This window comes from Trachurus trachurus (genome assembly GCF_905171665.1).
Source record: "Trachurus trachurus genome assembly, chromosome: 18".
In the NCBI taxonomy this organism is placed as follows: Eukaryota; Metazoa; Chordata; class Actinopteri; order Carangiformes; family Carangidae; genus Trachurus; species Trachurus trachurus.
In genome coordinates, this window is record NC_139909.1 from 3414217 (window position 1) to 3433799 (window position 19583).

Below are 19583 nucleotides of genomic sequence, written 5' to 3' on the forward strand. Positions count from 1 at the left end.
ACTGAAGCTTCTGAAAAGGTAAGATGCTTTATTTCAGTCATTAATAGATACACATTTATTAAGACAAAAAAAAAAAACAGAATGAATTGACAGCAGGGGTCACCAACCTTGTTGAAACTGAGGGCTACTAACTTCCTTAAGTTCCACAAATTACAGTGAATAATAAACATGTCATTATTAATGATTATATATATATATATGAAGAGACTGTCTGATCACATGTTAATGTTAATGATTCCTCATCAACAATGATTTACCATGGTTGGAAACACAGACATGTGTAAATATCTTTATTTTTTAAATGTTTTCCCTAAATGAGCGTGTGCGTTGTTGAATCCATTCTGTGTTTGTTTTAATAATATCAGTAAATGGCATCGAGTGTAAATGTGTCTGTGAACCTTAGTAACACACGTTGAGAGAGAAGTCAGGACTTTCTAGGATTGAAACATGAGCTCTGATGTATTTTTTCTCTTCCTCCTCATGACACCAAACAGCGACGGTTTGGGTCACACATACTGTTGGAGCAGATGGAGGTGAACCACAAATTCTGTAGGTATTTTACAATTTGATGTTTATATATTTATCTTTACCTTAAATTTGGAATCATGTGAATGTTTTGAGTGAGTTAGAGCTGGAGCAGCTGTGAGGTCGCACATCAGTCTGATCAGTGAAATCTGACAGTGTTCGTAGGAGCCATAATTTATAGATGTAGAAATAGGGTGAGATTTAGATTGAATTTCATTATTTCATAGTTTGTATTATATATATGTGTTGTATATCTATAGTGTAGAATTTGAGGGAGATTACGCCACCCACAGCCTGAGTTGGACGTGAGTGCTGTGATAGGGAGAACATAGTTTTTCTACGGAGTGAAGGAGTGATGGATGTAAATTGATTTTTCTTGAAGTAAACTTTTGTTTTTGAAACGGATACATCTCGTTGTTCATTCTTGTAAGAAACCTTACCTTTCATTCCTCTCATGTGGCTCATGTGTGGTGTTAATACTGTATATATTGAAAGTCATCACTTCCTGTTCCCTGTCTGCGGTTAACACCCACTCAGTTGGGTTTTACTTCTGCTTTATCACCCTGAGATTTACACTGGTACAGTTTAAATTTAATGACTATGTGATGAAATCAGGAGAGGTCAAATTTATTTATTAACCTTTTTTGCTGAACCTCACAGAAATCTCACAGAGTGAAACTGGAGGAACTGAATATCTTATTCATATTCCATTATTCTCCTTATTCATGACAGCATCAGTTAAGTGTCTGTAATTGATGCAGACAAGATCAAATACAGCGTGTTTGTCCAGACTAAATATTTGTGCATGTTCGACAGTGTAAAGTCTTTTGGTACAAGTTCCTTGTGGCAGTAAACAGCATGTTTTCATTTCATTGTCCCTCCAGTTGCAGTCGCGTTGCTGCTGCTGCTGCTGCTGCCCACAGTGCACCATGGTCACTCTGCAGCTGTGAGCATGAAGGAACATCTGACTGATTGTCTAGAGGACAAAGATTACAATGATCTGCTGAAGACGATGAAGCACGGCCTCCCACACATGAGCACATCTCATCATGTTGTTGTTGTTGGAGCTGGCATGGCCGGACTGACGGCCGCTAAGCTGCTGCAAGACGCAGGACACAAGGTACAAGCCAACAGGGCAGTGGGAGAGGGTTAGCCTGAAGATCACATAAAGAGGGCAGAAACTAGATGACAAACACCACTAGACTGGACTCACTTGTAATCCGTTGTATGTACCCATGTGTTTTCATAAGGTAACCATAGTAGAGGCTGATGGTCGTGTGCAGACCTACAGGAACAAGAACACGGGCTGGTACGCTGAACTGGGTGCCATGAGGATCCCAAGTTCCCACCGGTGCGTTTAATCGTTCCACAGAAACACATAGTATATATGTAAATGATCTGTCACCTCTATAACTAATAACATTATTGATCTCCTGAGCAGGATCGTCCTTTGGTTGGCTAAAGAGCTTGGGGTCAAGTTGAATGAGTTCATCATGTTTGCCACAAATGTCATATGTATGGTGCACATTGGAACACATTGTGCAGATAGGTCAACTCTCTGTTTGTGCATTAGGAGAATAAACTTTACTTACCCACTGATTTTGACTCACATGATTGTAATACAAGGCGTCTTAACATTAACGTAGTGCGTCATCTGAGCTCGGTATCTGTTGTTATTTTTTCATTTTCTTCTGGTCTCACAGTTTAACGGCTCTGTTTTCATCCACTTTGTGAATGTGTGTGTGTTCACAGGAAAATGGCTACTTCTCTGTGGTCAGCTGCTAGCTCAACACTGTTGTATCACTTTCATTCTGTAGCAGGCTGGGTTTGTGGTTTAGCATTGTCTTGTGAGCATCACAGAGCAGCTCATAAAGGAGAGGTCTTTATACATGTTATTACAGTATGTTAAGGTGTAATTTAGAATTTAGACTTAGAGTTTTCAAACTTTTCCAACTCATCTGTTGCTAATTATGTATCAACCTTTTTTTTTTTTTTTTCTTTTGCCATGAATGTTAGATGCAACAAGTGCAAACAAGTCAATGTCTGCCTTATATCATTGATAGACAGTTATTAATTGAAAAATAATGATTACATTTCATGTTTTAAGGAGCATTTCATTTTTTAATATTTCTAGAACGTCATTTATGTTATTGATTTATTTACGTACATATTTTCACCAGTTGTATTGCACTTGCAATACCTTAACAGCCCACCAGTGGGCCTCAGCCCTCAAGTTAGGAACCACCATTAGACAAATACCTCATTGTTCCGTCAAGGTCCTGCTGGTTCTGTTCTGGTTCTGACCAGACCAGTAGATCCTGTTTTATCTCAACCTTTTAACAAATTGACTTCACCATTGTAAATGCCGTTGTGACTGGGCCTTCAACCAAAGTTGGCAGACTAAAAGAAAAACAAACTCATTAAAGCTAATTCAACTTTAATCAGTTGTCAAAGTGAAACTCAGGAGGAGCCACACCTCTGTCTGGCAAACTGATTTACCATGTTGGCATGCTAACCGTGGTTAGGAAATGTCAAAAACTTAACACTAGTAACATTATTTCCTCTTTTGTTGTTCATTTTTGAGAAAATTCCCCAAAATAAGATGAGACACATTCTTTGTTCATGTGATGATGTCGTGTCATTATGGGTTATTTTGTGATCTTGCATCATGACTGGTTATTCCAGATCATTTGACTATGAGATATGGGCAGGGAGTTAGGATGAGCCAACATTCGAGGGAGTCACGCTGTTTGCAGGGAAACTGGATTGATCAAAGAAATTCCAGCACTTCACATTGCTACTGTAGATTCTGACACTGAAGCTTCTGAAAAGGTAAGATGCTTTATTTCAGTCATTAATAGATACACATTTATTAAGACAAAAAAAAACAACAGAATGAATTGACAGCAGGGGTCACCAACCTTGTTGAAACTGAGGGCTACTAACTTCCCGAAGTTCCACAAATTACAGTGAATAATAAAAATGTCATTATTAATGATTATATATATATATGAAGAGACTGTCTGATCACATGTTAATGTTAATGATTCCTCATCAACAATGATTTACCATGGTTGGAAACACAGACATGTGTAAATATCTTTCTTGACAGTTTTGTATGAATGATCACATTTGTAGCACCTTGGATATCCTGAGTTGTTTGGTGGCTTTGGAGTGGATGTTATAGATCTTTACAGCATCACATGATCAAAGCTGGTGTGTCTTGTGCATAATATTGCACTTTGACCCCAGACAAGGTCGGAGTTCATATGTACATCAAATATTTTTGTCTTTAAAATTTTAAATTCAGTGTTGTCCTTTTCAAATCTACATCAGTCACATGTTATTGATTCAAAAAGAACAGCGACACAATGAAGTACAGTTTTCAGTTATTTTCAGGACATGCACTGTAGGCTCTGGCCCTGACTGAAAGTATAACACTGAACATAAACTGCATTTTATTTTTGAAAAGATACATATTTTTTTAATGTTTTCCCTAAATGAGCTTTTGTGTTGTTGAATCCATTCTGTGTTTGTTTGAATAATAAGTAAATGGCATCGAGTGTAAATGTGTCTGTGAACCTTAGTAACACACGTTGAGAGAGAAGTCAGGACTTTCTAGGAGCTCTGATGTATTTTTTCTCTTCCTCCTCATGACACCAAACAGCGACGGTTTGGGTCACACGTACTGTTGGAGCAGATGGAGGTGAACCACAAATTCTGTAAGTATTTTACAATTTCGATGTTTATATATTTATCTTTACATTAACTTTGGAATCATGTGAATGTTTTGAGTGAGTTAGAGCTGGAGCAGCTGTGAGGTTGCACATCAGTCTGATCAGTGAAATCTGACAGTGTTTGTAGGAGCCATAATTTATAGATGTAGAAATATGTTGAGATTTAGATTGAATTTCATTATTTCATAGTTTGTATTTTTGATCTATGTGTTGTATATCTATAGTGTAGAATTTGAGGGAGATTACGCCACCCACAGCCTGAGTTGGACGTGAGAGCTGTGATAGGGAGAACATAGTTTTTCTAAGGAGTGATGGATGTAAATTGATTTTTCTTGAAGTAAACTTTTGTTTTTAGTGGAGTAGATAACAGAAAAATCATGCAAATTATGATACAAGCATGAAATTTGGTTTGGTTGTTCTCTAGGGCCTATTGATGAAATCTGTCCGATTGGACATGTGAAAATCCAAGAACCATTTTTCAAGATGGCTGCCAAATTAGCCTCCTGAAGTTTATTTTTTCATAAAAAATGTGTGTAGTTGACTAATTTGAATGACATAAGTGATACATTGTATTGTATTTGTATATAGACACATAGATGACATCATTCATGGAAAAGGAGAAAAAAGAATATATAACTTTATTGGAAAAGTAACGAAAAAGGACACCAAACCTACTGTGTAACTTCACACTAAACACAAAAGTTAATCTAGCTGCTACTGTTCACATATGCAGCTGCAGAGTGCTGTGCAAGGAAGCCCTGATTTGAAGCTATTGAACAAGATTTGATTTATTAAAAATAAACTTTTCCCGTAGGACAGTCTGAGGACAGAGAGCTTTCAGGTTGAAGTTTAATAATGAAATGCACTGATGAGACTGTGCTAGGTCTCTGCTGTACGTCTTGACCACATGTCAGCTGTTCAGCTGTAGTAGAGGAGAACTTAGCTTGTGCTCCAGTCATTTAAAACAAACAAAAAAAAAACCTCTGGTTTAACGACCGGGCTAAAATGTATGTGGAAGGACGCTGTACTACTGGTCCTGCTGCATACCTGACACGGTGCGACACAACGCTCAGCAGCATACCTGACACTCTTATTTTTTTAACTGGAATAGTTCCACAGCCAACGTAGTGCTACATTCAGCCGAGTCTGAGACCAACATACAACACGTAACAGTGTGGCATTGTTGCCTTCTCTTTTCACTGACAGCCCCATCCCCCTTTGTTTGCATGACAAATAATATTGTATATAAAAAAATATATTGCAATATAATTGCAAATGCAATTAATCATTTAGTTCTTTTCTTTTTTTCTCACGTCGTGCCCCCGCCCCCCCTTTAAAAACTCTGGCGTCCCCCAAGGGGAGGCGCGCCCCACAGTTTGAAAAACACTGTTTTACTAAATTAATTTGTTGGGCGCTACCCTGTATACAATCACAAAATCCAACTCAACAAACTTGAAAAAATAGGAATTGACACCAAGATCAATAAAATTAACTACACACATTAATATAAAAATGGTGATTTATAAGGCTAATTTGGCAGCCATCTTGAAAAATAGCCACCATCTTGGATTTTCAAATGTCCAATCAGACAAATTTGATCAGAAGCCTCTCAAGAACAAATATATCACATTTCATGCTTGTATCATAATTTGCATAATTACACTCAAATTTTGCTTTTATCTGCTCCACTATTTTGAAACCTTATATATCTCGTTGTTCATTCTTGTAAGAAACCTTACCTTTCATCAGTCTCATGTGGCTCATGTGTGGTGTTAATACTGTATATATTGAAAGTCATCACTTCCTGTTCCCTGTCTGCGGTTCACACCCACTCAGTTGGGTTTTACTTCTGCTTTATCACCCTGAGATTTACACTGGTACAGTTTAAATTTAATGACTATGTGATGAAATCAGGAGAGGTCAAATTTATTTATTAACCTTTTTTTTTTTGCTGAACCTCACAGAAACTTGAGTGAAACTGGAAACTGAATATCTTATTCCTATTCCATTATTCTCCTTATTCACATATTGACAGCATCAGTTAAGTGTCTGTAATTGATGCAGACAAGATCAAATACAGGGTAACACTTTATTTTAAGGGGTCCTTGTTCCTGTGTATCTACCTAATTAATTACAGTGTAATTACCTATGTAACCGTATGTAATAACATGTACTTACATTGTAAATACATAGTGTATTTTGGTGTACTTACAGGTCCTTGTTACACTTGTAATAAGAAATACCAAAGTGGCCTCTCTCTTTGCACAAGCATTTCTTATTACAAGTGTAACAATGACCTGTAAGTACACCAAAATACACTATGTATTTACAATGTAAGTACATGTTATTACATACGGTTACATAGGTAATTACACTGTAATTAATTAGGTAGATACACAGGAACAAGGACCCCTTAAAATAAAGTGTTACCAAATACAGTGTGTTTGTCCAGACTAAATATTTGTGCATGTTCGACAGTGTAAAGTCTTTTGGTACAAGTTCCTTGTGGCAGTAAACAGCATGTTTTCATTTCATTGTCCCTCCAGTTGCAGTTGCGTTACTGCTGCTGCTGCTCACAGTGCACCATGGTCACTCTGTGTGCATGAACGAAGATCTGGCTGATTGTCTAGAGGACAAAGATTACAATGATCTGCTGAAGACGATGAAGCACGGCCTCCCACACATGAACACATCTCATCATGTTGTTATTGTTGGAGCTGGCATGGCCGGACTGACGGCCGCTAAGCTGCTGCAAGACGCAGGACACAAGGTACAAGCCAACAGGGCAGTAGGAGAGGGTTAGCCTGAAGATCACATAAAGAGGGCAGAAACTAGATGACAAACACCACTAGACTGGACTCACTTGTAATCCGTTGTATGTACCCATGTGTTTTCATAAGGTAACCATAGTAGAGGCTGATGATCGCATTGGAGGTCGTGTGGAGACCTACAGGAACGAGAAAGAGGGCTGGTACGCTGAACTGGGTGCCATGAGGATCCCAAGTTCCCACCGGTGCGTTTAATCGTTCCACAGAAACACATAATATATATGTAAATGATCTGTCACCTCTATAACTAATAACATTATTGATCTCCTGAGCAGGATCGTCCTTTGGTTGGCTCAAGAGCTTGGGGTCAAGTTGAATGAGTTCATCATGTTTGACCCTCAGACCTTTTACCTGGTCAATAGACAGCGGGTGCGGACGTACGCTGTGCAATCAAACCCTGACGTCCTCAAGTACAAGGTAGATAAAAGCGAGAAAGGGAAGTCGGCCGACGAACTGCTGCAGCGAGCTCTGCAGAGGGTACGTAAAACAGATCAGGAAGTTTCTGTTCTGAGTCACAAACCATAGAAACACTCAACACAACTACAATAGTGTGTCATCAGCATAGAAGAGTTCATTTTTAATTTTGCCGGTTCAGTATTTTGTGTGTTGCAGATGTCATTTCGATACTGCACATGGACATTTTCAGCTGATAAGATAAGTGACTTCATTATCTCTGTTGAAGGTGAAAAATGAAGTGGAGGCTAATGGCTGCTGGGCTGCATTCAAAAAATATGACCGGTACTCTGTAAAGGTAAAACACAAAGTGATCTCATCATTCAATAAACATTGTATGAATAGTCTCTGGTATTTGAAAGCATTAAAAATAAGATCTATATACTAATGTTAACCAACTAACAGTTAACCTGACAGACATAATAAGCGACTCCTTTGGCTTACAGCTTTGCAGTTTTTCTTGCAGGTATATTTTTAATGAAAATCAAACTTAGAAATAAGATCAAACAAGTAAATATGCTTCCAATATTGTAATTGGAAAAGAAAGACAGTGTCCTATATCCCGTCATGTCAAATGTCCATAACACCCTGTCAAACATTTTAAACCAGTTGAGCAATAATATGTGTTCAACAGGAGTATTTGAAAGAAGAAGGAAATCTGAGTTCAGAGGCGGTGAGAATGATCGGAGACCTGCTCAATGAACAGAGTCTGATGTACACAGCACTGACGGAGATGCTCTACGACCAGAGTGACATCAATGACAACACCACGTAATTCACACCATGACCTTGCCTTCAATCTTATCATCAACATATATCAAAAATAGATCATTACAGTAATAGCTTTGTCTTTCTGTATTCAAGGTACTATGAGGTGACGGGCGGGTCGGACCTTCTCCCCAAAGCTTTTCTCAGGAAACTTGACGTCCCAATTCTCCTCAGCTCCAAGGTCAAACGTATCAGCCAGTCAGCTAAAGGTGTGACTGTGTCATATCAGACTGAAAACCCTTCCTCTTTGACGGACCTTCATGCAGATGTTGTCCTTGTAACAACCACAGCCAAAGCAGCTCTCTTCATGGACTTTGATCCACCACTCTCCATTCACAAGATGGAGGCTCTGAGGGCGGTGCACTACGACAGCTCCACTAAGATCATCCTCACCTTCAATGAGACGTTCTGGGAGGAGGACGGCATCCGTGGAGGAAAGAGCATCACTGACGGACCTTCTCGTTACATCTACTACCCCAGCCACAGTTTCCCAAAGAATAAGACCATCGGCGTCCTCCTGGCTTCCTACACCTGGTCCGACGACTCCCTCCTCTTCCTAGGAGCCAGCGATGAAGATCTGAAAGAACTGGCTCTGAGGGATTTGGTGAAGATCCACGGAGAGCGTGTCAGGTCTCTCTGCACAGGAGTGGTGGTGAAGAGGTGGAGCTCAGATCCTCACAGTTTGGGCGCCTTCGCTCTCTTCACACCTTACCAGCATTTAGAGTACTCTAAGGAGCTCTTCAGAAGAGAAGGCAGGGTGCACTTCGCCGGCGAACACACGGCCTTCCCTCACGCCTGGATCGAGACGTCGATGAAATCAGCGATCAGGGCGGCTACAAACATTAACGAAGGAAAGCTACTGAATTCAGACTCAGGCAGTTGTGCAGTCCGGGAAAAGTTGTGTGAATGAGAGAATAGCACCTTCAGTTTATACCAATGTAACCTGTTTGAGTGATTTGAAGTGTTTGTTTCAGTAGAAATGTCACTGTTTAACCTTCTTACTTGTAATCTGACAATCTTCTCTTCCTGCCCTGATCATATGTGTTAAATAAAGAGGAAATAAAACTTAATGGTCTTATTTTTGAGATGTGTGTATTTTTCCTAAGGATGAACCAACTGTCTGCCTGCAACACTCTTCACACAAAAAAAGTGTTCAGCATAAATGTTATGACTATCAACAAATGTACACTGCTCAAAAAAATAAAGGGAACACTTAAACAACACATCTTAGATCTCAATTAATGAAATATTCCAGTTTAAAATCGTTATTTAATATATATATTAGAGTGTGTTGAGAACAAAATAACATAAAAATGATCATCCCAGGTTGATTTCACATGGGGTGTGATATACTTGGAGTTACAATGTGTTGTTTAAGTGTTCCCTTTTTGAGCAGTGTATTAAACCAGAATTTGTGCAGCAATGATGACCCAAGCTTGTTGATCCATATAATATTATATATACTATATGTGTATGATCTCACAACAGATGTTGCAACCAAGTATTACAGTTGACCAGTCCTTCATGACTTTTCCAAACAGTAAAACAAAATGTCTTCTTGAGAATCATAATGAACAAACATTGAACTGAATGAATTCAGTCATGTGTTACTGCACCACCAACAGCAGCGCTCCATGCATTATCAAAGAATGTCTAATATGCAGATTAAGGTTGCATGTGACACTGTAATACAGTATGATGGAGCTGGTTCCTCTGTGTGGTGCAGACTGACGATCAACCACCATGGGAAAGACAAACATGTGGTTTGCAAAAAATGCACAAGAGAAATGAAAGATTTAAAAAGAATCCTCCCTTTCCCTCTGAGCAGTTTTACTTTGGGCAAAGTTCCCATAAAATGACCCAAAATTGCGTAACAGTAAACTTTTTATATGTGATCATGAGACCTGAACAGTGATTTACACCTCACTGCCAGAGACAGTGAGGAATAATGAAACCAAAACCAAAGCCATGGTGTAAAAGAAGGAAGGAAGTCATGCCTTTGGTGGACATGCCAGATCAGGTGAGAGGAAATCTCTCGGTCACAGTGTTGCATATAAGAGAGCATGGTTTCATATCAGGTCACTGAGACACCACAGAAGGTAGGAATCTGCACTTCATCCAATTAATTGAATTACATTGAATGAATATAAATTTATGGTAACACTTAACGTGAATTAACGTTAGTTAGTACATTATTAAGCATTATTATATAAACTAATGTGTTAATTAATGCTGAGTAACGCATACATAATGATAACTAATTACATTATTCAACTTTTATTATTACTTAATAATGTATTAACTAACTATAGTAAACATTCATTAACTGCTTATTAATTAACATGTTTCCTAATCCTAATCCTAAATAATATAAAATAATGATCGTTCATATATCTTAAAACAGTTCATTAATGCTTAATAATGTACTAACTAACGTTAATTAAGGGACCCTTGTTGTAAAGTGTTACCAAATGTATAAATTATGAATAAAAAATGTCAAATGTCAATGTTATATTTCTGTTTCTCTGCAGAGAATTTTCAAAATGTTACATTTTCCTTTTTTTTTTTTTTTACATAAGTGTCGCAAAATTTGTATTCGCATGTGTTTATTACACTGTTACTTAGTTTTTGCATATAACTCTTCACTGCTGCTGTACCTACTGAGTTTGAAGAATTTAATCAATTTTCTTTCTGTGTGTTTTTCTCTCTCTCGTCGTCCTCCTTTGGCCACCAAAGACAAAAAAGAAGCCGGGTCTTCAAACTGAGATGGAGCTACGTGTGGTGAGCTGGAAATTATGTGAGTATTTACAGAAATATTGTAAATGTTTTTGTTTTTGTTATCATCTGGTTTGAATCCTTGTGTCACTTTTCTGTGATCAGACTTGGATCATTTTCCTCCGTCCTTGGTTTGACCCAAAGTTTTATTTTTTGTTCTGCTTTTGATGTGTCAGAAGTTTAATTTGATTTACATCACTGAGTGATGAAACAGGGTGTGACCAGTCTGTACAGGAACTGTCAGTCATGGGAGTGACACACTGGCTAAAAGATGGGAGGGAAAGTGGGAACTAATTTTTCACCACCTAGTTTACGGAACTGAAAATCCCTTGTTCCATGGATTTTAAATAACACACTGTAGTTAGAGTTCAAATATTAAAGGCTATGCAGGGCATACAAACATTGTTCAGACCCCTTATTCTGACTATTTTTGTTTTAGTTTTAATGCTAAAATAATTTACATTCATTTTCCTTAAACTGTAGCTCAGATTCATTACATTCTCTTGATCTGATGTTTCTGCTTTGTCATTTCATTTTCAAAAGAATCAAAAGTGATTTTCTCTGCTTTGTCATTTAGGGGGTCTAAGTATAAATGAATGAGTAAAAATAATTGATTTAATGATTTTTAAATATCCATCGTCTCCACTCGGAAATTTGCTGAATTTAATATCCCAAGATCAACAGCTGTTTTCATGTGGCTGTGCCTCCAGTTGCTGTCAGCATGATGCTGTTCACCGTGAGCTGTGGCCACACTGCTGCTGCTCTCAGTGTGAAGGAACATCTGGCCCACTGTCTGGAGGACAAAGACTATGAAGTGCTGTTGAACACTTCGAAAAATGGACTCCTACCCATTAACAAACCTCATCACGTTGCTATTGTTGGGGCGGGCATGGCCGGACTGACGGCTGCAAAGCTGCTGCAAGACGCAGGACACAAGGTACAAACAACAGGTCGATACAATGAAGCTGTAGGAGATGTTTGTTCAGCCACTAGGGGGCGACTGAACACTGTGGAACTTCCTCATTTAGCCTCCTAACTTATTTAACAGAAAACAAATGTATTTAGAATATATTGTGTTTTTGAGCTTGAATTAACTCACAATGATGAGACATAAATAAACTATACAGAACTCTGGATGACATCATGTGTGGTTATTCATGAAGAATGTTATTGCACAGATTTTCTAAATTCACATACTGCTTGTTTGATTGATGCCTTCTCTGACAAAAATATATTTTGAAGATTAGATACCTCTGGCTTATTATTTCATTGTTTTATCTCTTTGATCAAGGTAACAATATTGGAGTCTAGTGAGCGGGTAGGTGGACGTGTGGAGACCTACAGGAATGAAAAAGAGGGCTGGTATGCTGAAATGGGAGCAATGAGAATCCCAAATTTTCATGAGTGAGTCACAGTTGCTCTTAATTTTGTAACTTTTCCCCTTAAAGCAATTCCAATGTCCATTTATCTGCATTGCCGACGTTACACGCAACGTGTTGCTAGTCCAAAATGCTGTGTTGGTTAGTTGGTGCCAGCAGCAAATAGCAATATTCAGAGAATGTTTTAGGAGAGGACAGTTTGAACAACACTTGTTCACATTGGTGTTTAGTGGCTTTGCTCTCAGAGGTTTCACAGTCTCATGATTTTCTGTCTCAACAGGATTGTCCGCTGGTTTATCAGTAAACTGGGCCTCAAGCTAAATAAATTCAGAATGGAAGACCTCAACACGTTTTACCTGATCCATGGTCAGAGGAAACGGACCTACGCAGTGAAAGCAGACCCCGACATCCTGAAGTACGATCTGCCAGAAGGAGAGAGGAATAGGTCGGCCGAGAAGCTGCTACAGCAGGCTTTGCAGAAGGTAGACTGGCATGAGCAGGGAATTTGAAGTCTCTTGTTTTTTACTGTATAAATGATGGTGATATGGGTCTACAGTAGTGTGTAGTTGTGAGTGTAACTTCCAACTGTAATTAATCTTTTCTGTAGGTGGAAGATGAAGTGGAGGCACACGGTTGCTGGGCAGCGCTGAAGAAATACGACCACTACTCTGTGAAGGTAAAGCCCAGTGAGATTCATGAGAACGTCTTCCAGCACAAACTGAACATTGAATTGTTTCAGTTTGAGTTAACAGATAAAGTACAATTCAAGGAGAGAATTAGACTCCACAAAGACATTTTTGTGTTTGATTTTACAGGAATATCTGAAGAGCGAAGGCGGCCTGAGTGCAGAGGCAGTGAGCATGATTGGAGACTTGCTGAACGAGCAGAGCCTCATGCACCTGGCTCTTACTGAGCTGATCTACCTCAACGCTGACGTCAGTGACCAAACCCAGTAAGATTATTGATTTACTATATTTTTACGTCTTTTAGCAAAAAGGACATAAAACTAGACAAGTCCTGTCAGACCAGTTTCTGCTCCAAAGTGTTGCACTCATTTAAGGACAAGGGATGGTTGTTGAAATCTGACATTCTGGCTTCTGCACTGGATTGTTTGATTCTTTGAGGACCATCAGTTTTATAGTTTTGGGTGTGACAAGTCTCTGTGGTTACTTGGCTTTATCAGAGCAAAGATAAGTCATAGGAGGCAGGTCAATCTTTGGCTAACCTGCATGTATCAGGAAGCACTGCATTTTTTGTTGTTTTTCTACTTTTTATTGCACCCTCACAATGTCTGCCAAGAACCAAAGGAAACGGCAGCCATGGCTTGACTTGCTGTAATTGCCCCCGGCTGAATGGTTCAGTACAAATAAAGATTTGTCTTTTTCTTTTGAAGGTACGATGAAATAACTGGTGGGTCAGATCTTCTGCCCAAAGCTTTTCTCTCCGTCCTCGACGGGCCCATCCTCCTCAATTCCAAGGTCAAACGTATCAGCCAGTCAGCTAAAGGTGTGACTGTGTCATATCAGACTGAAAACCATTCTTCTTTGACGGACCTTCATGCAGATGTTGTCCTTGTAACAACCACAGCCAAAGCAGCTCTCTTCATAGACTTTGACCCACCTCTTTCCATTCCCAAGATGGAGGCTCTGAGGGGAGTCCATTATGAAAGCTCCACTAAGATCATCCTCACCTTCAGTGAGACGTTCTGGGAGGAGGACGGCATCCACGGAGGAAAGAGCATCACTGACGGACCCTCTCGTTACATCTACTACCCCAGTCACAGTTTCCCAAAGAACAAGACCATCGGCGTCCTCCTGGCTTCCTACACCTGGTCCGACGACTCCCTCCTCTTCCTAGGAGCCAGCGATGAAGATCTGAAAGAACTGGCTCTGAGGGATTTGGTGAAGATCCACGGAGAGCGTGTCAGGTCTCTCTGCACAGGAGTGGTGGTGAAGAGGTGGAGCTCAGATCCTCACAGTTTGGGCGCCTTCGCTCTCTTCACACCTTACCAGCATTTAGAGTACTCTAAGGAGCTCTTCAGAAGAGAAGGCAGGGTGCACTTCGCCGGTGAACACACGGCCTTCCCTCACGCCTGGATCGAGACGTCGATGAAATCAGCGATCAGGGCGGCTACAAACATTAACGAAGGAGTGCACAAGGAACCAGCTAAACAGCGAGATGAGCTCTAGGCTGTAGAATTGGTTTTGTAGGAAAATCAGTGTTGTGGTAACAATGAAATGGTAGGAAATGTTAAAAAAAAAAAAAAAAAAGATGATTGCACTTTTTCTTGTTGATTTCTTTTTTTTAATTATTGATTAATCCACAGATTATTTAAAACAGTTAATTATTTGTTCATCACAATTTCACAGAGCACAAACTGGTGTCTTCAAATGGGCTAATTTATTACTAATTATATATCGAAAACATTATACAAATCAGATGCATTCCCTGATGTTCTACCATGGCCAAAGGTATTCTTAAAGCCTTTGGAAACATGACTTTAAATAGTAAAAATGTTTATATTATATCAAAGTCAAGTGCCTCATTAAACATCCACAAAAGTCTGAGTCGGACCCGACCCGTGGACCATCTCAATCTGGCCCGCCACGTGCACAAAGAAAAAAAAGAAAATCCTCCATCCTCCATTATTGATGCGCATTAATCAGCTGTTTGAAACAGTGACAGCCCCGTTAGAGCAGTAGCCTGCAGATCGCAGACAGAAACCTCCGACGGAGGAGAGAGAGGAGCCGCTCTGGTGCAGGTTTTCTCCACAGCGGAGTTTCTGACCACCGGGACCTGTCAGCGGGAGACTGGGGACCGGGCCAGTGTTTCACAACCGTCCGTCAGCCGAACCATGTCATCACTGCTGACGGTTACAAAGCCCAAATTTAGCAAACTGTGATTCAAAGAGCATTTTATGAGAACGCTGGGTTTTCTGACATGATCGGTGCAACCGTATGACTGATTGTAGCCACGTGCGTCTGAAGCCTCGATCCACCAATGCATCAAATCAGTTATTCTTTACAGTTGGAATCATTTTCATGTTGGTGCTGTTAGTTACAGTAAAGCAGCAGCAAAGGAACTGTGTGTTTCTTCATAAATAAAACTTATATTTATTATATTATTATTATACAAAACATATTAGCCTAATCATTTCTTCATTAAGTGATGCAGGTCTGTTAACGTTTGGGTTATCCTCAGAAATAGAACAGTCTCACTGAATTAGAACTGAAAAGGATCTGAGTGGGTAATTGTAATATTCATGATAAGGTGTCTGTGAATATTATTCATTGATGCAGTCATTTACTTAATGCTCAGTAAGTTTTGATGACAGTAAAACAGTCTGCCTTGAGTCCATATTTATATCATAATACAGTATGTTTCTTCAGTGATCTGTGCTGGATATTAGTTGAAAATGCGATTACATCGATTGTGGTCTGTCAAATAGCCTATTGTAAAGCAATATGTCCACCAAATATATGTAGTTTAATATATTTTCAGCAATAAATATTTAATGTTTCAATTCGATTTCGAATTGTGTGGCCCTTCACTCACTTTATCGGAGTCAGTGTGGCCCTCTGGAAAAAATAATTGCCCACCCCTGGCCTATAATAATATCTGATGTCCTAAAGACGTCTGAGGTTGTAGAAGAAGAAGAAATAGTAGGAAAAATAGTAAAGTGCCGCTAATCCGACAATGAAAAAAAAAAGTCGAAATAGTGGGACGCTTGAAAAATAATGTTAATGCCGCTATTCCAACAATTAGAGGTCAATGTCTAAATAGCGGCATGTCGGAATAGCAGCATGTAACCCTGATTAGCATCTTAGCAGCTTGAAGTCAGCAGCTCGATCCTCTAAGTGGTTCTGTTATGTTGTTTTCATCCAGTTTTCTCCTTTAGCATCATCACGTCTCTGAACCTTTCTGCAGGTTAAAAAAAAAAAAACACTGCTAAAACTCTCAGAATGTTTTTCCCATGATGCATTTTGTCTTTTTGTCCTGACAAAAGCATCATTACTCACAAGCCTTAAAGATAAAGCAGCTCAGTGAAAAGTGGAGTCCAGTCTATAATGAGGCACTTTGTTCACATTCCCTGGTGAAAAATAAATGTACTTTATTGTATTTTAAGTATATTTTTATTTTCATTAGTATATTATATATATAGTATATAAATATACTTACACAAATTTTACTTTTTGTAAATATATAAAAAAGTATACTAACATCACGCTTTCACGCTAACACTTTTTTCACACTTTAAAAATAATTATACTATATTACACTTTATAAAAATATAGTATACTAAAATATACTTACAGTGAAATTCATGTGTAATTTCTAATGTGTACTTATTTGAAATTTGTTTTTACACATATTTTGATCATGTATGCTCAAAATTGTCATTGTAACATGCAATGATAACATTTTTTAAAAGTATACATTTTAATATCAACACTTATATATTATTTGAATGTATTTTAGGTTACATTTGAGTTTATTTATTTTCCAGTACCTCTCAGAGGTAAATCGTGAACTGCTTGTTGTCATACACAGCACAGACCAGCATGGTAATGGTTCTGGTCTGTGCTGTTGTTGTTTTTTTAGCAGAGTGTGACAAGCACTGAAGGAACAACAGAAATTAAAGTGACATATTTCATGTTCGATGTGTTTGGTGTGTTTAGTAATTTTTTCAATTAGTTATGAATTGTGATCTGCAAATACTGCTGTGCACTGTGTTACTGTACAGTTGTAGTACCTTTACTAAATAGTTCTACTGGACAGTTAGGACATGTTTTTCTAGTATGTGGGCGTCTCCTCCCCCCATGGCTGGTGGATACAGGTGTGGGTGTTGAGAGGTGAAGTGAGGTGATGTGTGTGTTACAACCCACACTGGCAGCTTTAATGAGGACATTTTGTTTTTCATGGACCTGAGCTGAGTTCAGTGGTGTTGGACTTTACCCAGCTGTGCAGCTCCTTCCTCTGTCAGTCCTCCTCCACAGCTGGAGTAAAACAGTGGTGGAAAGTAATCAAGTACATTTACTCAAGACCACAGCTTAGGGACATTTTGATGCAGTGGTGTACTTCAGTGTTTCCATGTGAATCTTGATCCTGCTCCCACTCCTCAAGGTGTCAGAGGGAGATCATGAACTTCCTCCTCCTCTGCACCACAGCTTTAGTTACTAGTTCCTTAGAAGATCGAGATTTTACTCATTGTTAAAGATTAACCCACCACTTTCCAAGGATTTTGGGGGGATCGTACCTATGTTGGATCTAATGTGTTACTTATTGATAGTGTTTGTTCTCTCAGGTTGTTTTTTTTAGTTTAGTTTAGTTTAGTTTATTTGTTCTTTCCAGGATAATCGTTCTCACATTCCACATGACACATTCCCCAAAACACCAAAAACATAAATACATGACACAGACCATTGATGCAGTGTGGAACATATGCTGTGGCAACATATATCCACCTCCACCCACTCAGTCATTCACATACATTCAAATACATTCAGACCGATCACCGTCTCTTTGTTGTTTTCATTTCAAACTCACTAAACTCAAAGATGACAGAAAAAGGAAGAACAAGTGAAAATGTTCTCAGTGTTGCTGTCAAGAAAACACACTGATGCTGCTGTACACACTGTTTTACAGTTCACACTGAGCTCTTGGTATCTACACGCTCGGCCTTCATGGAGCTCACCAAGTTGCACCACCAGATTTCTACGGTAGCCCAAAATGGACAAACCAACGTTGGGTTTTTGTTGGACCGAACTGAAATGGAGTTAAGGCTCCTTCTCCATTATTTATCTACGACTTAGAGTCAAAGGTTTAAAGGATAATTACCGTTTTTTACAATCTGGACCTTATTTCTAGCATAAAATACGATCATTTACTCACCCAGATAACTTTGATGTCATTACAAGTCGTTCCGACGAAATTAGATCCAGCCGAGAGCCGCGTTTCCGTATAATGCGAGAACACGGGGCACGCAATGCAGCCTCTAAATAACACATTATCCGCTGCAAAACTCGTTCATTTCACCAATATTTAGTTATGATAGGCTAGTGCTATTCCCCTCTGAGCCCGTGGTGGCATGTTATCAACATCCTGCGCCTGTAGGTTGACTACTAACCTCTGACCTGGATGATGTCATGAGTATCTTTGGCCCGGCGCGGCTAGTTGCTACCGCTAATGCTACGGTTCGTTTCTGCGTGTTTCTGACTTGTCAGGACAAAATGAGCAGCTGGATGAAGTTCAGCTTCCACAGGCTTCCTCTCCTCAACCTGGACTCACTAAAGCTCCGCCTGGTTGAGATAAAAATGGACCCGAATGCCGAAGCATAATGATTATTATCAGAATGAGCCGGGCAGCGCTCAGAGATGACATCATCCAGGTCAGAGGTCAGTAGGTCAACCTACAGACCCCAGATGTTGATAACATGCCACCACGGGCTCGGAGGGGAATAGCACTAGTGTATAATAACAAAATATTGGTGAAATGAATGAGTTTCGCAGCGGATAATGTGTTATATAGAGGCTGCATTGCGTGCCCGGTGTTCTCGCATTATACGGCTTTCGGCTGGATCTAATTTCGTCACAACGACTTGTCTGGGTGAGTAAATGATCGTATTTTATGCTAGAAATAAGGTCCAGATTGTAATTATCCTCTAACGTCTCTCTCTAGCACTGATACCGACTCTCCCTCCTCATCCTCCTCACCCACATGCCTCACCCTGAGCCCTAGCTAGACTGTCCAAGAGCACTCACAGACTGTCAATGGCAAGGTGAAGAGGGCCCGGGCGGGGATTGAACCCAGACTAACCCCGGGTAATAGTCTTGCCAGTCACCCAAAGGGACATCCCCTTGGCCAAGTAGCCAGGGCACATGATCAGTTGGAGGCATAGTGACAGGACCACCACTGCCACACACAGATAGAAAAAGAGTTGTTAGCCATTGTATACGGATGTGAAAAATTCCACCAGTATGTATATGGCAGAGAAATACAGGTTGAAAGTGATCACAAACCATTGGAAAGCATTTTCAAGAAGCCGCTGCATCAGGCTCCCATGAGGCTGCAAAGAATGCTGCTGTGTCTTCAGAAATACAGTGTGTCTGTCACCAGGA

General features: G+C 39.5%; 2 protein-coding genes across 2 annotated transcripts; both read left to right on the top strand.

Moving 5' to 3' along the window:
• Positions 1 to 3341: 3341 nt before the first annotated feature.
• On the top strand, positions 3342 to 9221 carry LOC311001548 (L-amino-acid oxidase-like; the record flags this gene model as incomplete). The annotated part of the gene is made up of 8 exons (XM_083992632.1): positions 3342 to 3357; positions 4193 to 4247; positions 6809 to 7032; positions 7163 to 7275; positions 7366 to 7567; positions 7773 to 7841; positions 8178 to 8314; positions 8408 to 9221. Exons 2-8 carry the CDS (start codon positions 4226 to 4228, stop codon positions 9219 to 9221), a joined length of 1581 nt encoding a protein of 526 aa, XP_083848758.1. The 5' UTR covers positions 3342 to 3357; positions 4193 to 4225.
• A 1835-nt stretch (positions 9222 to 11056) lies between these two features.
• LOC311001328 (L-amino-acid oxidase-like) lies at positions 11057 to 14706 on the top strand. The gene is made up of 7 exons (XM_083992385.1): positions 11057 to 11108; positions 11797 to 12023; positions 12378 to 12490; positions 12746 to 12947; positions 13073 to 13141; positions 13281 to 13417; positions 13859 to 14706. The coding sequence occupies exons 1-7, from the start codon at positions 11078 to 11080 to the stop codon at positions 14652 to 14654; spliced, it is 1575 nt and encodes a 524-aa protein (XP_083848511.1). The 5' UTR covers positions 11057 to 11077; the 3' UTR covers positions 14655 to 14706.
• Positions 14707 to 19583: the final 4877 nt, after the last annotated feature.

Excerpts from the sequence above, each read along its gene's own strand:
- LOC311001328 (XM_083992385.1), top strand. The coding sequence starts at position 11,078 with ATGGAGCTACGTGTGGTGAGCTGGAAATTAT. Across the intron at positions 13,142-13,280 it reads ACGACCACTACTCTGTGAAG|GAATATCTGAAGAGCGAAGG; the intron begins GTAAAGCCCAGT and ends TTGATTTTACAG. Across the intron at positions 13,418-13,858 it reads GACGTCAGTGACCAAACCCA|GTACGATGAAATAACTGGTG; the intron begins GTAAGATTATTG and ends TTTCTTTTGAAG.